The 22,906-nt window shown below is 33.9% G+C and overlaps 6 protein-coding genes and 2 long non-coding RNA genes across 10 annotated transcripts in view; 5 read left to right on the top strand and 3 right to left on the bottom strand.

The window, feature by feature from the left end:
• The first annotated feature begins 187 nt into the window (after positions 1-187).
• Positions 188-577, top strand: LOC108553248 (uncharacterized). The gene has a single exon (XM_017908074.1). It carries the CDS (start codon positions 321-323, stop codon positions 555-557), a length of 237 nt encoding a protein of 78 aa, XP_017763563.1. The 5' UTR covers positions 188-320; the 3' UTR covers positions 558-577.
• Positions 578-832: 255 nt separating this feature from the next.
• On the top strand, positions 833-1,757 carry LOC108553244 (protein TIPIN homolog). Its single transcript, XM_017908068.1, has one exon. It carries the CDS (start codon positions 849-851, stop codon positions 1,755-1,757), a length of 909 nt encoding a protein of 302 aa, XP_017763557.1. The 5' UTR covers positions 833-848.
• Positions 1,758-1,942: 185 nt separating this feature from the next.
• Positions 1,943-3,391, bottom strand: LOC108553250 (U6 snRNA-associated Sm-like protein LSm6). Of its 2 annotated transcripts, none has more exons than XM_017908077.1 (3): positions 3,357-3,391; positions 2,167-2,257; positions 1,943-2,091 (listed from the first exon to the last, which is right to left on the bottom strand). In XM_017908077.1, the coding sequence occupies exons 2-3, from the start codon at positions 2,255-2,257 to the stop codon at positions 1,943-1,945; spliced, it is 240 nt and encodes a 79-aa protein (XP_017763566.1). In that variant the 5' UTR covers positions 3,357-3,391. The 2 variants fall into 2 exon arrangements, with proteins under 2 accessions (XP_017763566.1, XP_017763565.1); XM_017908076.1 differs by lacking the exon at positions 3,357-3,391 and adding an exon at positions 2,425-2,509.
• Positions 2,995-6,674, top strand: LOC108553249 (monoacylglycerol lipase ABHD12). The gene is made up of 10 exons (XM_017908075.1): positions 2,995-3,036; positions 4,177-4,290; positions 5,122-5,240; positions 5,322-5,427; positions 5,485-5,684; positions 5,774-5,909; positions 5,992-6,109; positions 6,207-6,368; positions 6,442-6,569; positions 6,635-6,674. The coding sequence occupies exons 2-10, from the start codon at positions 4,220-4,222 to the stop codon at positions 6,672-6,674; spliced, it is 1,080 nt and encodes a 359-aa protein (XP_017763564.1). The 5' UTR covers positions 2,995-3,036; positions 4,177-4,219.
• Positions 6,675-7,854: 1,180 nt separating this feature from the next.
• Positions 7,855-10,832, top strand: TAF1C-like (TATA box-binding protein-associated factor RNA polymerase I subunit C-like). The gene is made up of 11 exons (XM_017908081.1): positions 7,855-8,098; positions 8,173-8,274; positions 8,345-8,475; positions 8,574-8,664; positions 8,740-8,859; positions 8,969-9,167; positions 9,240-9,375; positions 9,476-9,696; positions 9,789-10,054; positions 10,140-10,313; positions 10,420-10,832. Exons 1-11 carry the CDS (start codon positions 7,855-7,857, stop codon positions 10,830-10,832), a joined length of 2,097 nt encoding a protein of 698 aa, XP_017763570.1.
• A 212-nt stretch (positions 10,833-11,044) lies between these two features.
• Positions 11,045-12,920, bottom strand: LOC108553253 (mitochondrial import inner membrane translocase subunit TIM50-C). Its single transcript, XM_017908079.1, has 8 exons — positions 12,736-12,920; positions 12,178-12,518; positions 11,982-12,101; positions 11,786-11,893; positions 11,574-11,705; positions 11,385-11,508; positions 11,204-11,307; positions 11,045-11,136 (listed from the first exon to the last, which is right to left on the bottom strand). Exons 1-8 carry the CDS (start codon positions 12,875-12,877, stop codon positions 11,059-11,061), a joined length of 1,149 nt encoding a protein of 382 aa, XP_017763568.1. The 5' UTR covers positions 12,878-12,920; the 3' UTR covers positions 11,045-11,058.
• A 6,671-nt stretch (positions 12,921-19,591) lies between these two features.
• On the bottom strand, positions 19,592-21,043 carry LOC108553255 (uncharacterized). Its single transcript, XR_001890619.1, has 3 exons — positions 20,798-21,043; positions 20,381-20,592; positions 19,592-20,285 (listed from the first exon to the last, which is right to left on the bottom strand). It is a non-coding gene; the product is annotated as an uncharacterized LOC108553255 (long non-coding RNA).
• Positions 21,037-22,906, top strand: part of LOC108553254 (uncharacterized) — a 62,266-nt gene continuing 60,396 nt past the window's right edge. For both annotated transcript variants that reach the window (XR_001890617.1, XR_001890618.1), the window contains exons 1-2: positions 21,037-21,257; positions 21,341-21,441. This is a non-coding gene — a long non-coding RNA (uncharacterized LOC108553254). The remainder of the gene's footprint in view (positions 21,258-21,340; positions 21,442-22,906) is intronic.

Raw genomic sequence — 22,906 nt, 5'->3', positions numbered from 1 at the left:
TTATTTTTTATTTAATTATAATTTTGTTTCCAACTTATTATTTTATTAATATAAAATGTTCTAAATATTAAATTTTTAAAGATGCAAGCATTTCATAGTTAATTATGATGTAGTGTTGATTAAACTGTTTAAAATGATAGCATATTGGCGCGTACAAAATCCTACAAGTTATCTACATGCGCAGAAGACGACAGTAGTACATCGAGATTAAAAGATTTTGTTGTTGCGTGACAGATTATTATTAGTGATCGTATAATATTATTCCTAACAAAATCAAGTTTGTGATTGTGAAACGTGATATTTTGTTTAAAAAATTCAAAATGCCAGGAACACCCATGAAAGAAGAAAATGATACATTACAGAAGCTGCAAATAACGGAACGCCCTCCGGTTGCGAATTGTGAGCCCGTTGTGCGGGAAATAACACAGACCGATAGATTAAACAAGAAATTATTAGTATCACTTTTAGAAAGAATGAATAAATCAGGTGATGAGTTCGATAAATTCATGGACAAAGGAAATAATAGTTGCGATTCACAAGATGACAGTGAATTTTAAGTAAAATATAAATGTACTTGCTACAAAACATAACCTACATACCACTGGTCGGCTGGATTACCGTTACAATTGTTCAATAACCAAGGAACGTATATTACATAAGAAAAATAAGAAGTTCAAGAGTTTCTTGTATCAGGATATTTACGTTTAAAGACTTCTCAAGAAATTTAGCGTTAAACGAAGAACTAGTGTCTCACGTAATATACATATATACACAAATACGCGCGCACGTACGTACACGCACGCACACGACACACGTGCATAAGGAAGTAAGGATAAAACTTGTTGACTATGACAACATTATCAAATACTTCAGATTATGATGAAACTAACGATGATATAGTAGCTGAATATGAAAATCAAGAGTCGGATGGACATCAGGGTAATGTTGAAAAATATTCAGATTCAGAAAATGAAGAAAGTAAAGAAGAAAAAAATACTAGAAGAAGAATTGATCCAGCAACATCATCTAAAAAGCATATAATAAGAAATCCTCTGCCCAAATTAAATACAGAACGTTTGAAGGGTCCTAAGGGAATTCATACGATTGAAAAATATTTTGAAGGCTTTAAGTTTCATGGGCAAGGATATGAAAAGTTAGATTTGGATAGAATTATGAAAAGACTGGAACATTGGGGTCATAGACTGTTTCCTAAATTGGATTTTGATGACTTTTTAGAAAAGTTAGAGAAATTGGGTACTAAAAAGGATCTGCAAGTTTTTATAAAAAAATACAGATTAGACATGATTAATGAAGATACTGATATAATTAATCAGGATAAAATAGATACAGAAGAAAATAAAGAGCAAGATGAACCTATTGATGAATTTGATTTATTAATTGCAGAGCAAATAGAAAAACAAAAGCAAGTTATACATCAATCGTCACTTAATATATCTACAACTAACAATGATGCATTTGATAAATTATCAGAGTCTAATACCATAAATTCTCAATCCATGACTAACACTATTCCTTCTTCACAATTAAGTGATGAAGCAAAAGAACGTATAGAAAGAAACAGACAACAAGCTATCCAAAGAAGACTTGCAAGACTTAAAGAAGTGAAAGAACAAGCTAAAAGAAAAAAATTTGAAGAAATTGAAAATGCACAAGCAGAAAATAAAAAAGCTTTGTATTTAGAAGATGAAGAGATTGAAAGTAATTCAAAAGAAATGAATAAAAGTCATAACTTTTAGATTTTAAATACTATAATACAGTTTGTAAAAAATCATCGAAGCATTTTTTATTACAAAAGTATTAATGTAGTAATTAGAGAAATATAGATATATCAAATGATATTAAAAATTTCATAGAAATATTCCTTAGATATTTATGTAAGATACAATAAATAAACTTAATACAAATTATATATTTATTTTGCTTAAGTTCTACGTTTTTGTGTACTTATATATAATACATTATTACCACGAATAAAAGCATCACCATATTTGGCTTTTAATTGACCATTTACATATTCTTCTGTTTGTTCAAGTGCTATATTCATATAACCATCAAGACAAGCTAAAACACCTGTAAAATTGAAACAATTTGTCTATAGATAAATTATGTTCTATATTCTAATACACTAATAAATACAGACATTACCTCTATAATCCGCGCCACTATTTAGCTTTACAACAACAGGACGCCCATGTATTTGTTGAATAAACTGAGATAATGCTTCTTTGCGACTCATCTGTAAAATATATTCGAAAAAATAAACTTTTATATTTCTTTAAATAAGGTTAGAATTTATCTTTTTGAAATAGTAAGTTTATACTGTATGATTGTCATTCTTATGAGTAATTTCTAATATTTTCTTTTTTTTAATATATTGAAAATACTATATTATTGTTACAACACCTTTTAATTTTATAATTCGTTCAAGAAATAGTATCTAGTAAATGATTAAAAATTTTACACTGTTGGTAAAATATGACTAGTCAGAAACAATCTTAACGAAGTGATGGTTTTACAGATAATTTATAAATATATATATGTAAATATATATCCATATATTATAAATAAAATATTTGAAAACTCACTGTAAAGATGTTACAGTGAAACTTTTTTAATATATATAATTATATTCATTAAATATTATACTAAGTTTACTTATAAGAAAATTAATCAACCAATAAAATTTCATGTAATAACCATAAACTATACTTTTGTAAAATAATAAATTTTATTAAATAGATTATTCTTTTAATTATTATACTGTATTTGAAGCTATAAAAACTCTTATTAACATACAAACATTTAATAAAAAATTTGTATATTTGTAGTAATTGATACATTTTTTTGTTTTGTAATGTATAAACTTCCAAGAAAATGATACAAGTGATTAATATTTAGAAATTTAATAATCAGTTAAATTTTACTACAGGAAAGATTGTAATATAATGAACATAATTTATTTAATATTTTAGTTTATAGTTTAAAAACTAGATTCCTTGGACTAGAAACTAAAAGGTGAGAATGTCGCAACATTCATTGTAGCATAATTCTTATAAATATTTGGTAAAATATATCCAAAGAAAATTTGAAAAAACAATTATCGATTTGTAACTATTGTAACCTGTATCATATTCTTTACCCTTTTGTTTAACCTATGTAACGTAAAAAATATTCGATTCATTCCATATTTGTATTCTATGTGTTTCCGTGGGTTTTTTTTTTATAAAATGTAAGAGTGTATTGAAATAAAAAATTTGATCCTTTTTTTTTAAATATAAAATAAAAGCATAATTTATAAAAATTTAATTTTGCTTTATGTAGAAAGTATTACTTACATCGTTTATGTACTTAACTTGCAATTATAAATTTCTATTCTCTGAAGATAGAAATTGTTTCCATACTTTTTATTGAAAGTATTATAGTATATTGGCTACAAAAAAAACCGCTTTATAAAGAACGTGTATTCACTTCCAATCCTTTATCTTCTTTAATTAACATTTATTGTACAGTAGCATAAATATATAAATACTAACATTTTAATATATTAATGAAATGAGTATTTCAAAACAATTAAACCTGTTAAGTGTAATTATTTCCATTATTTAAAATATTTATGTTCTTTGAATTATAATTTGTCTAATGAATATATTATACATCATTCAATATGTTCAAGTAAGTGTATTTTTTTACTCATCAGCATTGTATTATCTGTTTATATTATGATCATATTTTATATTAGTGTATTATTCAAACTTGTATTAGTATGCAGTTTTGAGGTGTGTACTATTTAGATTATAAATTAAGTACTCTGTATTTTGTACTTAAATTACATAACAGATTATGAAATTACTATAATGATAAAATTTGATTAATTAAGATAGTGTGTAGATTGTTTATAATTAAATTGAAGGTTACAAACTTTTATGAGATTATATAAGTTATTGATTTCATAATTTGTTTGACATTTATCTTTAATTGTAGAAAAATTTTAATCTTCATTAGGAAATGATATTTTATTATGAAATGTAATCTAAAACTATGATATAATTACATTTTCATGGATATAATGAATGATAATGAATTTAATTATTGCTATGTTATTAATATATAGTAGTAGCTCACAATGACTTATTCACAAATGAATTACATTAATAGGGGAATTAAAAAGGTAGCTTATGTTTGGTAGCTACTAACAAATATGCAGACAATTTATCTGCTACTAGCAGCAATGTTACCTTTGACCATTCTTGATATTTGGTATATAAGAACGTAAGTTACTCCACTGTGATGATATAATCATATCCTACTTTTTCGAATTTTTTATTAGAATTAATGAATATCTATTAATGCTTCATAAGCTTACATATTTGTTGAAATAATAATTTTTATTTCTAATTTTTGCTTTTTAAAACTCCTTGTAAAATAGTAGCACCTTTAGTAGCACAATACCTTTTTAAACTTCTGTGTATTACAATAAAAGTAGCCTTATTCTATTATATTAATAAGTATCTAATGATGTGATATATAAATTTTCAAATATTATATTATGTTGTTTCTTTAAGTGTTAAATTTTATAATGCATGACTTTGTGTGCTTATATTCTCATTTCCTTATGTTCCTTTTTCAAATGAAATAAGCATATTTTCTATTTTAATCCTTTTATTATAGTATTTAAGATATGTTACAACAGAATTAAAATAGTGAGAACTATATAAATAAATATTAAAAGATGAAAAATAAATTTTTTAGATATTTTATGAAACAGATAAGATATTCTGAGTTTTACTTGTGTTGATCCATTTTCAAATTACAAGTATTAAATAATGTGTAATAATTATTATTTAACTTGTAAATATGTACATCAAACTCCTATGAAATTAATAAGGTACAGTTATACATATTTTACATATCCTTATGTTTTGTTTATGATTTGTTAGAAAAAGATTATAGCAATATTATTTATATATTTTCATTTGCAGTTATTCATTTTATTTTGTCCTTGTAGAAAGAATAGGATATTGTTATAATAAATTATAAGAATAATATTTATATAACATAATTATTTATTCATAATGATGTAAAATATATTGTGTATTGCAGATATTTGTTTTGGATGATGATGATATTAATAATTATATATTTTATTACATGTGGACTTTTACCTATTATATTTCACTATTCTTATACTATGCAAAAGAAGATACTTTTTTTAAATTTTGGTAAATAGATAAATTTAAATAAATTTACATGACATCTTTTTCATTTCTTTTATGTGTAAGTAATATATGGCATACTTTTAGTGCAATGGCCACTTAATGTAGATTTTTCAAAACCTGAATTAATTGGAATGAAAGGAACAAGAAATTTTTATTTAAAAACTGATCAACAAGTGAAAATAGGATTGTGGTTGGTATAAATAAACACCTATGTAATTCATTTTGATTAAGTAAAATATATTTTTAGGCAAATACTACCTCAGTCTTTATTAAATGATTCTACTATTGTAACTGCTGATGATTATGAAGCTGTATTAAGAAATACTAAACAACCTATTTTTCTTTATATGCATGGAAATAGTGGTAATAGAGCAAGTAATCGTCGTATAGAATTATATAAACTTTTCCAAAGTTTAGATTATCATGTTGTATGTTTTGATTATAGAGGTAAGAGTAAAACATTATAATTTTAGTAAATTAAGAATATAAGTACCTATTTAGATATCTATAAGTTCAATTTTCTATAATATATCTAGGTTATGGTGATAGTGAAGAAGTAGAACTTTCTGAAGTAGGTGTAGTTAGCGATAGTAAATATGTACTTGAATGGTTATTAAAGATGGTAAATGGTACAGCACCTATTTTCGTATGGGGACATTCATTAGGAACTGGGTACATACAAACATTGTATACATACATAAAGTAATAACATTAATAACAAAATAAGAAGTTATAAATTATTATTATATTACAGAATTTCTACACATGTATTGGCATTATTAGCAATAGAAAAAGTTCAACCCACAGGTTTGTTCTTGGAGTCACCATTTAATAATATAGCAGATGAATTAAGTAGTCATCCTTTAGCACAGGTGCTTTAGATTATATAAAAAAAAGAAATGCTTTACATCTGTTTAAAGTTTATTTAAAATTTATTTATTAATTGACAAATTTTTTATTTATTTTTAGATATTTAAACATTTACCATGGTTTCATTGGGCAATTGTTAAACCATTCTATGATAATTGTCTTCGTTTTGAATCCGATAAACATATAGAAAAAATTCAATGCCCTATAATGATTTTACATGCGGAAGATGATAAGACTGTCCCATTTGCTTTAGCTGAAAAGGTTTGGATATAGTTTCTCTTTATATGTTTTATAAAAATTTTAAATATTATATTTTGCAATTTCATTTTTGTAGTTGTATAAAACAGCAATGAGTTATCATGGAAATAATACATATCACATTCAGATGACAAGAATTGATGCATTACATGGTCTTGGACATAACTATATATGCCGTTACAAAACTTTACCTAATATAATTAAGTAAGTTTTGGTCGCTCTAAAATATATCAAAAAATTTATTGATATGTTTTATGATTTTCTTTTAGATTTTTTGTAACTGAGGCACGTAAAAATCAGACTGATTAAAGTGTATATTAGAAAATACACGAGTACTTTTCCATAAGTATTTTTTATTAATAGATGAATAACGTAAACAATGGAACATTATTTTTTACAGTAACTTCTACGTTCAATAATATTTTTTATTAACGTATGTAAAGTTTCTTTATTATGTACTTGTACTATGTTTTTTAATGAAACACATTTTACTGATTGTATCCTGTATAGTACAAGATTTATCAATAAACAATTAAATATTCAAAATGAATTAAAATTATAATGTATTTAAAATATAATTAATTAATTTACTGAAACTTAAATATATTTATGATGTAGATAAAAAAGTGTATATTTGTTATATATGAGAAAATGGGGTGTAACATGTACTATGATTAATTATACCATGTACCATGACATAGTATGATAATGTGATTAATGTTGTGATAGTTGTTTAGATGCCATCATGAGTATTTATTATTTTATTTTTAACAAATGTAATACATTTAAAAATTAATGAGTATTCGATTTCATGATTACGTTAAATTTCATAATACAATTAACAATTTTTTATCAACAATTCTTATGTAATAATGTAATTCTATAAAAACTGTATTGGTTACTTTGTGTTTTCTGCACAAATATAAAATAAAGAAGAACAACTTTTATGTACAATTTACTTTCATTATAAGTTATTAATATAATTTTTATTTTGTATTCAACAAAACTATTAGAAATACCAACAATCATATTATATAAATATATATTCTTTTTATTTTTATTATAATATATTTTTCCATAATAAAATTATTTATTTTCTAACACATGCTTTAATTAAAATATTATGTTGAAAAATTATATTTAAAAAATATTGGTGATTATAATTTCCTTATAAAATACAGAGCACGTTGCTATGCATTTTTCTGTAAGCATGTATTCCATCTAAGTAGTTCAGCATACTTTTGTGTACCATGCCAGAAGCACGTGTATGTAGCTGTCACATCACATTTTGAAAAAAATTTTATTAAGATTGATTGTTATTATGATTAATATTAAAAATATGTAATAAAATGTTAATAAAAACTAAAGTTTGTGTTATCTATACATATTATGAAGTAAAATAATTGCTTTCATAGGTTAATAAATAAATAAACAAAGTATTAGCTTTTATAATAATAAGTGTTAATTATAGGTTTAGAAAGTAATTAAAATGGAAGAGCAAAATATATTAACTTCAAAATCATACAAACGTGCTGAAGCAAATTTAAAAAATAAATTAAAATTGGCATTTTTGAAACATCATCCTCATTATTTAGTACCTGGATATAATTTACATAGCAATTTTTCTGTGGATGATTTTGATTTGGAAAATGTAGTAGAACAATATCAGGAATATCCTTATCATTGTGATTTACCAAAACCTTTATTACCACCTGCTAAATTACCTAGAAATGGTAAGTAAATTGAATTCATTAAATAGCAGTTTATAAAATGAATATAATTGTATATTTTTATATATTATATAAAGTATTGAATGAAGGAGATCCTGCATTAGAATTGGTCACCCTTAAAAGTCATATGAACAGTGATATAGATAGAATGAAGCATTATTATTTGAAACACAAGAAAGGTAATGTAATCACAGATCTTTTATATTTTATAAACAAAAACTTATATTTATGGTAACAATATTTTTATAGAGTTAGAACTAATACATAAGAAGGATATAAAGTGGAATCGTACAAAACATGCATTTATTGCTAAAGTGCCTAAATATATAGCAAACTTAGCACAAATTATTGATAAAGATCCAGATCCTTATTTCGAAGGGGTAGACTAAGTTATAATTTATATAAAAATTAAGGGTACTATTGATAAAAATACTACATATTTTTAGCAGAAATTCAAATTTATGTAAATTTTTTTTAGGTCTATAATTGGTACTATACTGGTGGATCTATAGATTATGTACAATTACATAATAAAGATATTTTACTTTTCCCATTTATGGGAGAATTAGGTATTACTATTACAAAATAATTTGTTTCATAGTTTAACAATGTTTATAACAAATTTTGTTATAATGTATTTTTAGTCAGTACACCTCTTGATAATGTAGAAGAATTTTTCTGGAAATTACAATTGCGAAAGGCAGCTAAATGTGAACTCAGTGGTTCTTTATATGAATTAAAACATAATATCAGTGTTGATACATGTAAGTATAGATATCTGTATTCTTCAAATGATATTGAAAAAAATTGCAATAGCGTTGTTAATTTGAAGTTTTTATCATAAAATTGATAATATTTAATTTAATATTTTAGGTATGGTTTTAGGCAGGTATAAACAGCATTGCAATTTTTATGTATTATCTGTTCATAACAGTAAATGTAATCTAACTGAAATACATACGCAAACATCAAAAATTCCTTATATTAGTGCAGATTTAAATCCTATTAATGTAAATCAGTATTGCTTAGTAAATGTTGAAAGATGTGTAACATTATGGGATTTAACTAAAATGTAAATATAATTAATTTAAATGTGCACATTTTTGTATGAATTGAAAATTTGTTTTTATGTTGAATTTTGTAGGAAACCAATAAATTATAATACTGTAATGCAAACTACTGTACTAGATGATCCATGGAGCAGTATAACATTTCAATCTATAGATCCCAACATTCTGTTATTTACAGACAGATGTTGTCTTCATTACCTTGATATTCGGGTAAGAACAAAAATATTATCAACTGCTAAATATTTTGACAATATTCTTGTTTGTAAGATTATTTAGAATAAATTAATGATAAATACATTTCATGTTACAGATTCCATTTAATCGACCAGTATTGACAATGTGCCCAAAATTATATTTAGAAAAATGTGAATATCTTTCATTAGATATCGCTAGTAGAAATAATTTTTGTAGATATATAGGAACTTATCATAGCATTTTGATGTGTGATAATCGTTCTCCACAACAGTGTGTACAACAAAAATGGACTCATCAACTTAAGAGTCCACCACTTATGGGTCATACAATAGATAGGTAAGGAAAATGCAATAGAAAGGAAAATAAAAATTCAATTGTATGTTCATAAATATTCTTAAATGTGTAAATAATCATCTAATTATTTTTAGAGATGATAAAGAATTTGTTGTTTTATCCAGTCAAATTGCTGGTGAAACTACAGTTATTGTAAATACTTGGACAACTAGTGAAATTTCACACTCATATAATTTTCCATATATTCCTCCTCACATGAAAGAAACATTGGACCAATCTCAAATGCAAGGAATGTGTTTAAATCCATATTTGAGAGATAGGTTTGAATTGTCTAATACTGGTTCTTTTCTTATTAAGGACAGTATGCAGAATATATATTTATTTCTTCAAAATTCTATTGGTATGTGTATTATTCTGTCTTTTATATTATATCTTTTGTTTTTTATTGTATTTTGTTATTAAAAATCTTATAATGTATTTCTCAGGTGACATATATTATCAATGCATAACACATGATACTGCATTAGATAAGTACTCACCTATTAATTGTAGGTCGTATTGTATATTGAATGCTTGGGAAAAAGCTATATCAATACAAACAGATACTGTAGTACCTCTTACAATATCTAGCAAATTAAATATGCAACATCCTTTTAAAAGTGAGTGAATTAAATATTAGCTTATTTTTATTGAAAACTGTAAATTCAGTTGTAATTGTACACAACTAATATTGTATACGAATAAATAAATATATTATTTTAATAGATTTTACAAATAAAAAATTACGTTTAAAGTACAATGAATGTAACTCGGACGATTGTTTCGAACCGAGTTGGAAGCAGCCTCTTGAAAAGTTAAATACATACATGGATATATTAGCACCAGAACTTTTAGCTGTATGGGAAATATGCGAAGAGGTTCCATTACCTTTAATAGCAGCGCCTCATCAAAAAGTTTTAAGTTGGTTAGAATCTGCAGATGCAAAAGTACCAATTTCATCACAAGAAGAAATAGATAATGTATCAACACCAATTAATACGCAGGAACTAATAAGTGTATCACAAGAACTAGATATGAATTATTTAGATGATAGTAATGCATTACAAGATCTTTTACCAAAAGTGAAAATTGTACGTTCTAGAAAAAAGGAAAATGTACGAAAAAGACAAAAAATGTAAAATATGTTAAACTATTTAATTCTATAATTAAAATAGAGATTAAATCTATTTTTTTTTTTTTAATGAAATAATCAAACGAAATATCTTGATATATGAATTACTTGTTTATTTACTTATAGTAAAAATTATACAATAATTACATAATATGCATCGAAGAAATGAACGAACATGTTAATGGTAATTTACAAATTTTTGTATATTTTACAACATTACATTTTCTAATGATTTAGCGATTCCAGTAAAAAAATGGCTTCCATTTTGATGTAACAATATTACTACTTTTTTCCTCCTCCTCCATTTGCATCTAAACAAATTTTACAGATAATAAATATTGGATGTACTATAAAAATATATATTAGCATAATACTTACCAAGAATTTTCGTTGATTTTCTCTGAAAGCTTGTAATGGATTATCAAACTGTCTGTAATAATTGAGAACTTCTCGTACATCTTCCACATTTGTCGTTAATATAGCTAGTAAAAACAATGTCGAACAAAATTAGTAAGTTCATGTATACATAATTTGCCTAAAATAATGAAAAGAAACGCACTTTTAAGGAATGCAGCTAAATCATATAGCGTTGTATCATCGTCATTACCAGTCCATTGGGGTAGTCGTAAAGTGTTTTCAGGATGAAATTTTGTACTCACTGGATTCCAGTCAACTACTATAACCTAATGATATAATAAAATATATTAGGAAGATGTTAATTTATATAATAGATAAATTTACTACTTACTTTACTAAGATCACGATTAAGAGCACTTAAATCCTTAACATGGTGACCATCTACAAAACGTGTTGTATCTCTTACTAGTCTGTACATGATATATCCATTAGGATCCAAGCTATCCAAGATAGGAAAAACAGTCTGAGGAATTTATCGAATAAATTATTAATTGAAATGATAAATAAAATTAGTCAATAATTTGGCTAATTAGTATTTCGTACCATTCCTTGTTCTGCTGTATATACTACAATTTCAAATTGTGGTGGTGCTATGGCCTCTAGAAATTGGTCTACTCCAGGTCTTTTTTTAAACCTCCAACCAGTTTCATACTAAAAAACAATTAGCAAAAATAAATATTTATGAGAAGCATGCTACATAGATTTAAAAAAGGAAAAAAAAGAAAAACATACTACTTACTGTCCAATCTGGATGTATCAGTACATCTGTCAATTCCAGTACCAAAGTATATGGAGGTTGAATATAAGGTAATTTGAGTGGATCTGGAAGTAGTTTATCTCTGCTGGGTTCTTGTAACAGCTAAAAAGCATATGATCAAATTAAGAGTAAAATATATAAAAATGTACCTGTTAATTATACTCTATGCTTTTGATACCTTAGTGTAATAGTTATATTCCCGTCTGAACATTTTATATAATCTTTCATAAAATGGTAAATTAGCGAATTCATCTTCAATCACATTTCCATGTTCGTCGTATTTAGTTTTTGTTAAGTTATATACTATACAAGACAGTCCAAGAGTTGTGCATACTCCCAAAAATGTAAAACTATATTTAAGCATCCTTTGTGACTGTTCTCGTCTTTCCTTTTCCTCTGCTTCTTCATTTGCTTCTTCAGTCGACTTTTTATTATCCAGTCTATCTTGTGTTAGAGATTGTACAGTTCCTCCAGATGATTGAATATTTGTTAAACTACCTGTTATTTTTGGTCTATGTGCTGCAAAAGCATATATTACAAAATATTTATTCATGTTGTTATATGTTATATAAAAACTGAAAGCATTTGTATTTGTTATTTATGTAACGATATATTGTTTACGTGAAAAATCAATAAAAGATTTTTCATTATGTATTATTTGAAGAATTGTACAATGAACAACATGCGGCTAGTGCGTGCTCGGCTTTAAGAGGTTATATTTTTTGTAATCACTTACTTTCTGTGTTATAAAATTGTCTTTGCATTTTCTGAACAACTGATATTCGAGCAATTGGTAGACGAAGTGCTGAATATACAGTTGTTGTATTTGCATTGTATATTTTGTATAAATATCGTACATTTTTTGTTGCAAATGCCATTACTTTAAACAAATCATGAACTTTCTGGCAGATGTATGCAAAGAACTCGTGTTCGTATTTTCTAGTATCTTAGACACAGTCGATGTTTTAGAGACCTAGTTTTCCAACATATCTAAAGGCAGTTTACAAGCCGCAGATTTTCAATTTTTAGAGATCGTACTAATGTCATAAACAATGTACGTATAATAATGTATACCGGTATTAAATTACAATGTTAAATATTTTAATAATATAAAAGAAAACTTTCTGAAAGTAAGGATAAAATGTTAGGTTTTTGAAAGATATATAGAATTATATATATGTATAGACAAAAAAGGTCTGAGAAGTTTTCTATGTAGTTATGTAACTACGTGCAGATTCAAATTTTAGTCGAATCAAGTGTCAAGTTGATATCATGCTGTTATTTGTTGTCTTACCATATCGTCCGAATATTCATACTTACGGAAATCAGATATCTAAGCATTTAGGTAAAATCATTTTATTATTTGAAATTTTTATATTTTCAATGTATAGTTTCAATTATTTGAGAATATTATCCTATCTAGGATTTAATAACAATCGTGCTTGAAACAAAGTCGTCTCAACTCCGGCGCAGCAGCTGAAGCCTTTTCCGGTTTAATCAACTTCAGGAAGTTTGCTAGTGGGCTGTAGTTGTCGGGTCAGTATATGCATTCTATACTAGCCAGGGGAATTTTGTGGACATCGCGCGGTCAACCACTCTAATATTAATAGCTCGGGTATGAAATTTGCTTAATCATGACTAACGGGATGACCCAATGGAATGACAATAATGTGCCTGTGTTCACTTGCCGCGTCAGTCTCGAATAATGATCGTTAACGAAATTGGGACCATTGTTAACTGACATATTATCGACAATGTTTTTGTTTGTTTTTATCCTAAACAGGAAGCAATAAAATTACCAAGTCCCTTTTAACGACATCTGCCTTTCTCTTATGTTCGGTAAGTATAACGTTCGTGTAAAAAAGGGTCGCCATGAAGGGACGTGAATTTATCGTTGAATTTTTCGAGGATTTCCCAGGACAACGCTTAAATTTTTGTCTCCGCAATACATAAACCGTACACGCGGGATGAACCCGTCTGCTGCCTGTGTCAGCTGCTGTTAGGACCGTAATGAGAGGTGCCATAACGTTAACGGCCGAACGCATACATTCGAGCAATTACGTCGCTCCAACTAATTTCTGTCCCTGGGCAAACTTGAGGAATTCCATGCGCTACGAATAGAGGCGCGTGAGCGTGCAAGGGACTGTAAACGGGTGTTACCGTGGAGGAGCAGAAGGGGGAGGAGGAGGAAGAGGTGGCGGTGGAAGAGGCAGAGGGTACTGCTGACCATTTCGTCGGGATCTCCCCGCGTTTTCACTGTTCCTATACGCGGGTCGCATGGCCCATGTATACACGCGTGAGAAGCGTACAAACACAAAAGCGTCGCGCCCTTTAGCGAGCCCCGACTATGAATGCAGCCGAGAGGGTTGTTTGTCAAGAGAATTTTCAGCGGTGTACACGCTGGCCAACGAGTATTACGGGTTGGATTAATTCCTAACAAAAATATGTGAAATATTTTCACGGAGCAAACGAGCAGGCTACGTACATTGGTCCCCGGTTCCGGTACAAAAAGGCCACGCGTACGTGCGCCCGTTTGTTGGACGTTGCCCTCCACGTTTTGTGTTTTGCTTTCGGATTGCGCGTCAAGGTTTTCACGACAAATTGCGTCCAGGTAAAAGACCTGTTCCTCTCTCGCGCGATATTCGTAAGCTTTTGCACCTCAAGGTTGATCGCTCTTTATTATCGCGAAGATAAACGAAGATAAACTCGTGACGTTTCGCCCTGTCAGTAAGAATGTTAACGCTTCGGATCTATCCTCGCGTTTAATGATTGCGATTTCATCGATATGTTCCATTACGCGATGTACGGGGATATTTAATACAACTGTAGAGTAAAATCACTGCATCGAAATCAAATTTGTACTTAAATTTGCGAGAAATAATTGATTGGTAGCTGTATAGAGAACTACAAAACATTCCGATCAATCAAAGTACGAAGTTGTACAATAGCATCGACGCGAATATCCGTGTAATAGCGATACACAATAATACGGATTCATATCGAATTCAGAGTGATTTAATTATGACATTTTGTTCTATTTCATCCTTGCAATACGATACAGCCCCTATAACATAATAGAACGAGATCAAATGTCTAATTAGGATGATCGAACGTTCGTTTAAACAGTAGCTGGTTAATTCGCGGCTCTGTACAATAACCGCGAATTATCCTCATAGTAACGTTCAAATGTATAACGATATTATATTCTTTTTCCAGGTAAATGCATCGATATTCGCCTTCGTACGCCACGAGCAGAGAATCGTCACGGCGACGGGTCTTAACGTCGGGATCTATAAATGTCCTCCTCCGGTAGCAGGTAAGTCGAAGAAAGCGTCATTCCAGACGATACTCGTGTCTCGTGCATTCGGACTCGCTGCTATTTGCACGCGCTTGTACATCGTCTCGGATGGAAAGAAGTTTCCCAACGAAATTCCTGCTCGGTGCCCCGAATAGTCATTCAAGTTCTTTGGCGACGTTCTATTCACGAGCTTGCTACCATTCCTCTTCCTTTGCGCGCGTATCGACGTCGATTTACCTTTCGAAGTGATCGATCTTCGAGCGAAGATCGCGACGCGAGATTTTCGAGATGTAAATCGGGCCGCGAACTCTCCACCTCTAATCTTTTTCTTGTTCCCGCTTGTAATCCCTCTTAAACGTCTATCGTAATTGGCCGTGGTAAGTTCCCAGGTACGTATTCGTCTAAGTACGAATTATATGCATCGAACAACCGCGAACGCGAAGGATAGAGGGGTGAAGAGCGGGGTGAAAGACGAAGGTGCGGTGGTGGAAAGGGGTGGCATAGAGCGAGGGTTTGCGAGCAGCCGCGAAAGGGAGCATTTGGCGTAATCGAAGTATCGCGTGCCGCGGTACCCGCGGAACGATAATTCCATTACGCGAGAGAACAAACGTACCTACATACGTCCCGCGAAGGCAGGACATTTTTATCCGGCTACGATCTGATATTATTTCGTCGATCAACGTCGAGCGGTGTAAAAGCGCGTGCGTGAGATACGCGAGTAATTCTCCTCGCGTGGGAAAGCAACGTTTCGAGCTGGCATAAATATAACGATAGAGGGGTGTACACACGTACGCGGAGGAACAAGTAGCTTCCATCGGCCGATATAAGCTCGCGATCATCCTACACCGAGTGTTTGTAAACACTATTAATTCGCCTGTCGCGGAAAAACTTTTCGCGATGTAATTCCGATGTACGAGCTCTGCACCCCCTTTCTATCCCTCTTCTCCTCGTTTCCCTATTTATTTCCCTTCCCTCTGCCTTCTTTTTATTCCTTTCTTCCTCTCCTTCTTCTCCTTCTTCCTCCTTTTTTTTTATCTCTCGAGTACACGTGGAATTTGCGGATCGTTATTATGATTCGCCCGGTTTTGACGCGAAAGCGAGCCGGCTGAACTTTCTTAATCTGAAGTAAACCAAAGCGCGGATAATACGCCTCCTCCGGCCATTCGGAGACTTTAATAATCTAACTTTTCGCGCTACTTTGCGTCCCACTTTTAACCTAAAAATTGCTTTTCTCCCCCCTAGCTCGCGGGAACCGGTGGGACAGTAGCGAGAACCGGGTGGGGTCCAAGGTGGAATCGTAAAACGAGTATTTACGCGTCCTCGCGTGTGACATCCTCGCGACGTCGCTGCAGAGCAGCAGCCTTTCCCGGAAACCATGGAATTTCTCTCCTTCGAAATATCGCGTCGATAAGACGCAAACGTTTCTTCTGTCGTTCATCAACGTTTCGTTTCGACGTTCAGCCGGTGAAAAAACGTGTTAAAAGATGGACTTTCTCGATACCGGGGCTTCTCCTTTATGCGGAGGATAAAGGTGGCCGGGAGATTTCATATAGATCGTCTGAATTACAAAGCTCGTGGAAGCGGTGGCTGGTAATAAAAATCGGCTCTGCGTATCTGTCCGTGCACGCAGCACCCTATCTCCTCCACCCTTCGATCTCGCCTCTCGCCACCTATTCCTGGCATTCATCGAGCGACGATCGATTACAGTGCTCTCGCGGACAATACCATTCGGGACAGTGCGAATTTTATTCTTTCGTTTCGTACTGCGCGTAGAACCGCCGACAAAAGCTCGCCGGTGGAGTACGATGCTTTCACATACCTTTTCCACATACTCTCTCTTTCTCTCTTCCTCGCCAACACTTTCTGCTTCTCTCTCTCTCTTTCTCTCCTCGCACACGCACACACGCGTGCCGTGTTCCTCTATTTTTCTGGTTGGCGTAAGTCTTGCGTGAATTTACATCGCGACCGCGTACGTATCTGGGAACTTATTCAAACGCGGTGTTATTGCAACGTGATCCTTTCTCATTGTTTCGTCGTGTATTCCGATATTACGCTGTAATTTATCGTACGGTCGAGCCCAGCGCGCCTTGTTAACGAATCGATTTTAATAAAATGTATATCGTTCGAAATAACTCGCGAATATAGGGACCATACATTTCCCCAGCCGGCCGAGCAACAATCGGATAATCCGTAACGTCGCTTAATCCTGTTCGAATCGAATGAACGTCCCTCGTAATGGTTTTAATATTTTTCCACGCTTTCGAGAAATCTCGTTTGCAGTTTTTATGCTTGGAAAAATCCGTGTCCTCTTGCATCCGCGCGGGACCAACGCGAGCCTGTAGGAGGGGGAATATTTTCGGAGGAAAGAGGGGTACTTACACTTTTACTTGTTTCCACGTCGTTTTGAATCTCGGGTCCCATGAGTGGCAGAGGGCGGCCATTTTTCAGGCTGCTCGGGCTGCAGGCGACGGCCATTTCGGATAATAGGCTTGGGAGGAAAAAATTTGACGACCGTCTGGTTAACACGAGTTTAGCGATACATTAGGCGAATCATGGGACTTTTTAACGCAGGTACGCGGTTTATGGCGTAATCAGTTTTTACAGGTCGGAACGGTAAATTGTAAAAAATTGTCGGATCTTTGTCGTAATTTGTTCGTCGTTGGTCGGATAAATTTCGGGGAAAAAGAGGGGAATAAATCGATGGAATGTGCAAAGCACCCGACGCACATTCCCGTCCAGCGATCAATAAAATTAATTGTCATATATTTCACACATTTGCATAGATAATGATGATTGGTAGATGTGACCGATTACCGTACGTGATCCCGCGCTTCCCGCCGACGAATACTTAGCAAATGAAATTTCACGCGTACGCGTACACGCGTTATTACTACGTGATCAAAATGTTCAGCCGGGTATGCGTGCGTATGTATCCTCTGACAGATGCACCCTAATTCGTAACGTATAGCGTTCGACGTTATTCTCTATTCTTACGTCCACTCTCAAACGCTCGCAAACACTCGCAGACTCCCATTGAAAATTAATACGTTTCCATCTATCTATCTCGAACTTTCTATTCCGAATGCCTACTAAAAGGAAAGAAAACGTAAAGCAAACCTTCATAAATATTCCCTATCATACTTCTCCCGTTCCACTCTCGATTTCGGAACACGCGACTCTCGAACGAGCAGCCCGAATTCCTGCGAATTTCCAGCGAATTTTTCCAGTCGCGTAGCGAATCGAGCAAATTAAATTTTCCGTAATTATTTCAAGCGATTTTCCGCGAGCACGCGAACCAAGTTAATCAGAGGTATTTCAGAAAAGCGAGAGTAAAACAGGGAAGCGAGGTCCAGCGTTGGAAGGCAGTCAGATTTTCAAGGAGTTTTTATTACCGGGCCACAACGGCAAGCTTTTTAAACTCAGCTCTTTTCCACCAGCCACGGTAACCGTTGACTAATGGTCCATCGTCGTTCGCCATCGTTCCGTTGCACGATGAACGGCCGCGTGTCTTACTCCCGCCTGTTCCATCCTTGACAATGTGACTTTATTCCTGCCGGCCCCCGATCGCCGTCTATACGCGCGTGCATCCGAATCGAACAATACCTTTTGCTCATCCACGCGGCAATAACTTAGACGCGGTACGGCGATACGTTTCGCGAAGGACCGGATCAAAAAATATATAGACTCGCGGCGTACGGGCCGGGAGCATTGTTCCGTGATGCAGAGAATTTACTGCGGCGCCGCGATTTCGAGGAGGTGCTTGGCGCAAGAAACTGTTTCGCGTTCATTACCGCGATACGTTTCAACCGTGGACCGAGATTGAACGACTTTCACCCGACGCGAAGCACCGTCGAATTTTTTATTAACTCCCCCGGAATGATTCCGTCGGTGAAGTTTTACGTCTGGCGAGGTATTGCTCCTAAGTTTGTGCCCGCGAGCGAATTTATGGTATCTATGAACGGAGAAAAATGAAGAGAAACCTTCTGTCGACGAACCTCCCCCGCCCCAGGTGCAGTAGCAGGGTGTAGAATTTCGTTTAATTAAGGTCGAACGTTCCGAAAAGAGCCATTCCTTCGATACGTTCTCGAAAGGTATACAATGAGTAAAATTCGATCGAGATTCTCTGTTCTTTTATTTTTATTCATCGCGGCAACGACGAGGGTACGAGAAACGAAGCATTAAGTTATCCGAAACAACATCGGTCGACTTACCGTGTACATTTTTTACCGAAAGGTAACCTCGGGGAAGAAATAGGATCATTATTTCTTCTTTATTAGCAATCATTCTCGGTGGATCCGCCACCTGACATGCCTGACAAGGGGACGTAAATCAAAGACGAAAATATGTTCGTCTCTCACCCGGGGCATCGTTAGACAGGCTTAATACGCTAGTAAAACATCCGGACGGCATCACACGGTGTTGGTCCATATTAAATTCTTAGCGGGTACCGCGTGTCGGTCTTGATGTCCTTCATTAATCAATGCATTGTGGCCGACTCGGTAAGTGGGATCCAAATGTTTCGACACTGGGCCCCTAACCCACTCTATGCTCTTTCTTCTTTCTCCTTTTTTCATTTTTTAAGTTTTCGAGTCGGCTGGCCCACCGGTTTGACCATTGTGTGCAATTGCGCCAACAAGCCATGGGCCATGGTCCTGTACAGGCCAGCCTGGTGTATTACCGCCTCTGTACATTGTAACTTATGGGGTCCCATTATATGTAAAACAGGACGTGTCAGGTCAGCCTTACTGTTTCGTCCTCTATTTGTTTGACCCCATCGAATATGTAACGCCTCGACGAGCAGTTACGGAAATTTATGGGAAACAGGAGCGGCCCGGTGTAAGGTGGTGTCTGGTGATTAGAAACAGGTGTCGAAGCGACCATTGCCGTATCAGATTTCGCGATTTTGACGAAACGGGTTGGTCGTGTCTCAAATGGTAGTTTTCGTGTCCAATACTTTGATGCTCTCGAATTTCGATTAAGCGAAATACCTGGAATGAAGGAAGTTTAATTTCTCGTTAAATTATCACCGTCGAATAGTTGCAATAATATCAATTTTTTAAAGTATTCTGTAAAACGAAATTACCGATAGAAATCTTGAAGCGTGTTCGGAGAGGCGCCGAGAGATGTCGCTAGCGGTTCTTCTCCCAGTGATCGTTTAGAAACTCGAGAATCTTAGAGTCGTCTCCGGGGCTTAAATCGACTTTTAATTGAAAAAATATTTACCACGGCATCTCGTCCCTCTTGAAGCATGAATATTTCCAGATCAGTTTTTGTGGGCTTGCTAATGGCGAATTGCTGCAATTCAACGGTGCGTCGATGTACGTTAAAGTTGGAAATTTTTTACCCACCTACCGAGTGTTTCTAAACGCGCAGAGAAGGTAGCTATTTCAGAGTTAGATTGAACGTGGAGTGCGCGTACGAGACACGCCAACTGACCATTATGCAGATTTCTAATGATTAGATATATCGGTCGTTTGCCAGTAAAATGAATGTGACGTACCTCTGTAGAATTCGTTTCTCTTGTCCATGTTCGTTCTATCATTGCTTCCTTAATTTGTTATCTCGAACTAATGACCCGTTGTCCGCCAAAGAAACACCGAAGAACTGGAAAAAAAAAGAAGAAAATCGAAGAAGAAAACGGACGAACTTTGACGTTCTCGAAGAGCAGGAGCGATTAGTTCGTGAAATAGGTTTTCTCGAACTTCCAGTAGAGGGTGCTAAGAGTGCCGGGTCGCTCTTTCCGTTAGTCGCCGTTAGTCGAATCGGACGAGGATTTCTATTCAGAATCGGGTGACAAATAGTTTCACGCGGGGTTGAAATTTCGTGGAAATAATGTGGAACGTATTTCCACGTATCGTGTTGTGCAGTGTCGTGTTTGAACGGGAATGCTAACGTGCAAAATGCCGTTGCACACATTTCATACGATTTCGTGCAGAAAATCTTTACGAAAGTTCACCGAGGTATCTTAACCTTACATTTAAACTTTGATTACTCTTTTCTCTTTACAAGTACACGTGTTATTAAATTCCCTTTCTTCTTCCAGCAAGGATATTAACTGCAAACAATAGGAGCGTTTTACCAGATCCCGAGATTACGTTCGACTGTATTTGTATTATTAACGTTTCCATCTGCGCTCGCAATCAGGTAAGCGCGTCTTATGTTTCGTCGGTGCATCGCGATTAGGAACGCTTCGGCTGGAAGACGAGACATCTTGGATGGAACATAATTGTGCTATGTATAATGAATCAGGCGGCCGTGCTTTCGCGGCCGCGCGAGACATTCGGTCGGTGAGATTGCTTTGTTATTTAGAGCGCGACACAGCGGCAACGGGAGGAAAAATTACGTTTACCGGCGGATGGTAATACCTGTGAAAAAAGATTATTTACGTTACATTTAAGAAAGGCGACTCTCGTCGTGACACCTTGAGAAACAGTTTGTCGGATATTAAAGCGGTCGCTCTTAAATATTCATGAATGTCTTACTCCACGGACACCGCGATATCGATATTTTACGTGGAACCGGTTGCCCGATAGTTGCGCGTCCCGAAGATTAAATAATTGCACCGCATTCTTGCTCACTGCGAACGAACCAGTAACATACGCGTTCGTAATAAACCGGCGGCCGATCGCGTGTTAATACCGACGGGGCACGAATCTCGATACCATTCGAGTCGATTAATTAGAACGATCGCAATTAGCTCGAGACAGAAAACACTGCTCGCACGGTAAACACCGGATCTTATCTCTTGGCTACAAAATGGCGCCAAATACGAAAAGCGTTTCACGGACTTTCCTTCGAAAGCATGCCGGCTTTTTTATTAGATTATGTCCCCCGATATAGCAGCGTCGGTCGAGCCTAGCATTAGCATATTTCAGCCTGTATAATTTATGCACCCGTTACATCACGAGGGAGTCAGGGCAGGGGCTAAAGGGGTGGACTCCGTACGTTACATCGCGGCTCGAACAGGACGAGGAAGACGGTCTCCGTGTATCCCATTCGTAAAGTCTTATTTATCGATTTTGTCAGTCGATGGTATACGCGTATACTATTGTGTACCGTTTGAATCTAAATGTAGCGTGTACGCGATTTTAGGCTGATTTATTTCGCGGAGGGCATTTTGAAATATGCCGCGCGTCTACTGTGCGGGATACGGAAACATTGGGGAAATAGGATATGCAAGGAATCAGCGAGGGTGGAATTTTTTTACATCCTTTATCTCGTGGCTCGCATTGACACCGATACTTTGGGTGGTTCTACGGTGTTCGTGGATCGCGATTACGATTTTTCTTCCCTCCCGCTCGTTTGTCTTTGTTTACTGACAGTCAACCATCTCTCCCTCTCTGTCGAGTAATTTATCACTTCGAGCCATCGTATGGTAGACGGTGCAGGTTTGTAAGAAGTCGAGGCGATTAAAATCTTCGTTCTACCTGTACCTGGCGATTCGATTAAAAGGAACGTAATTGTCTGGCAGACAATTATGCCGTGGCTACGCGGCGGATATCTTTCCACCCCGTAGGAACATTGAAACGATACAGGAAGCGAATGGGGACCAGCGTATACGTCGGGCTGAGGGACCCCATAGATTGCGCTTCACCCCTCGTCAGCAGGA

This window comes from Eufriesea mexicana, unplaced genomic scaffold, assembly GCF_001483705.2.
Source record: "Eufriesea mexicana isolate 0111107269 unplaced genomic scaffold, ASM148370v2 scaffold9634, whole genome shotgun sequence".
In the NCBI taxonomy this organism is placed as follows: Eukaryota; Metazoa; Arthropoda; class Insecta; order Hymenoptera; family Apidae; genus Eufriesea; species Eufriesea mexicana.
Note: the sequence above shows the minus strand (reverse complement) of the source record. Positions and strands in the feature narration are given on the sequence as shown.

What these genes read in the sequence shown, in the direction of transcription:
- LOC108553244 (XM_017908068.1), top strand. Translation starts at nt 849, where the DNA reads ATGACAACATTATCAAATACTTCAGATTATGATGAAACTAACGATGAT.
- TAF1C-like (XM_017908081.1), top strand. Translation starts at nt 7,855, where the DNA reads ATGGAAGAGCAAAATATATTAACTTCAAAATCATACAAACGTGCTGAA. An exon ending in TTATTTGAAACACAAGAAAG is followed by an intron (nt 8,275 to 8,344) that starts GTAATGTAATCA and finishes ATATTTTTATAG; the next exon opens with AGTTAGAACTAATACATAAG. An exon ending in CAGATCCTTATTTCGAAGGG is followed by an intron (nt 8,476 to 8,573) that starts GTAGACTAAGTT and finishes AATTTTTTTTAG; the next exon opens with GTCTATAATTGGTACTATAC.
- LOC108553250 (XM_017908077.1), bottom strand. Translation starts at nt 2,257, where the DNA reads ATGAGTCGCAAAGAAGCATTATCTCAGTTTATTCAACAAATACATGGG. An exon ending in TAGTGGCGCGGATTATAGAG is followed by an intron (nt 2,092 to 2,166) that starts GTAATGTCTGTA and finishes TCAATTTTACAG; the next exon opens with GTGTTTTAGCTTGTCTTGAT.
- LOC108553253 (XM_017908079.1), bottom strand. Translation starts at nt 12,877, where the DNA reads ATGGCATTTGCAACAAAAAATGTACGATATTTATACAAAATATACAAT. An exon ending in ACAATTTTATAACACAGAAA is followed by an intron (nt 12,519 to 12,735) that starts GTAAGTGATTAC and finishes ATGCTTTTGCAG; the next exon opens with CACATAGACCAAAAATAACA. An exon ending in TTAATCGTGATCTTAGTAAA is followed by an intron (nt 11,509 to 11,573) that starts GTAAGTAGTAAA and finishes TTATATCATTAG; the next exon opens with GTTATAGTAGTTGACTGGAA.
- LOC108553248 (XM_017908074.1), top strand. Translation starts at nt 321, where the DNA reads ATGCCAGGAACACCCATGAAAGAAGAAAATGATACATTACAGAAGCTG.
- LOC108553249 (XM_017908075.1), top strand. Translation starts at nt 4,220, where the DNA reads ATGCAGACAATTTATCTGCTACTAGCAGCAATGTTACCTTTGACCATT. An exon ending in GTAGTCATCCTTTAGCACAG is followed by an intron (nt 6,110 to 6,206) that starts GTGCTTTAGATT and finishes ATTTATTTTTAG; the next exon opens with ATATTTAAACATTTACCATG. An exon ending in CATTTGCTTTAGCTGAAAAG is followed by an intron (nt 6,369 to 6,441) that starts GTTTGGATATAG and finishes TCATTTTTGTAG; the next exon opens with TTGTATAAAACAGCAATGAG.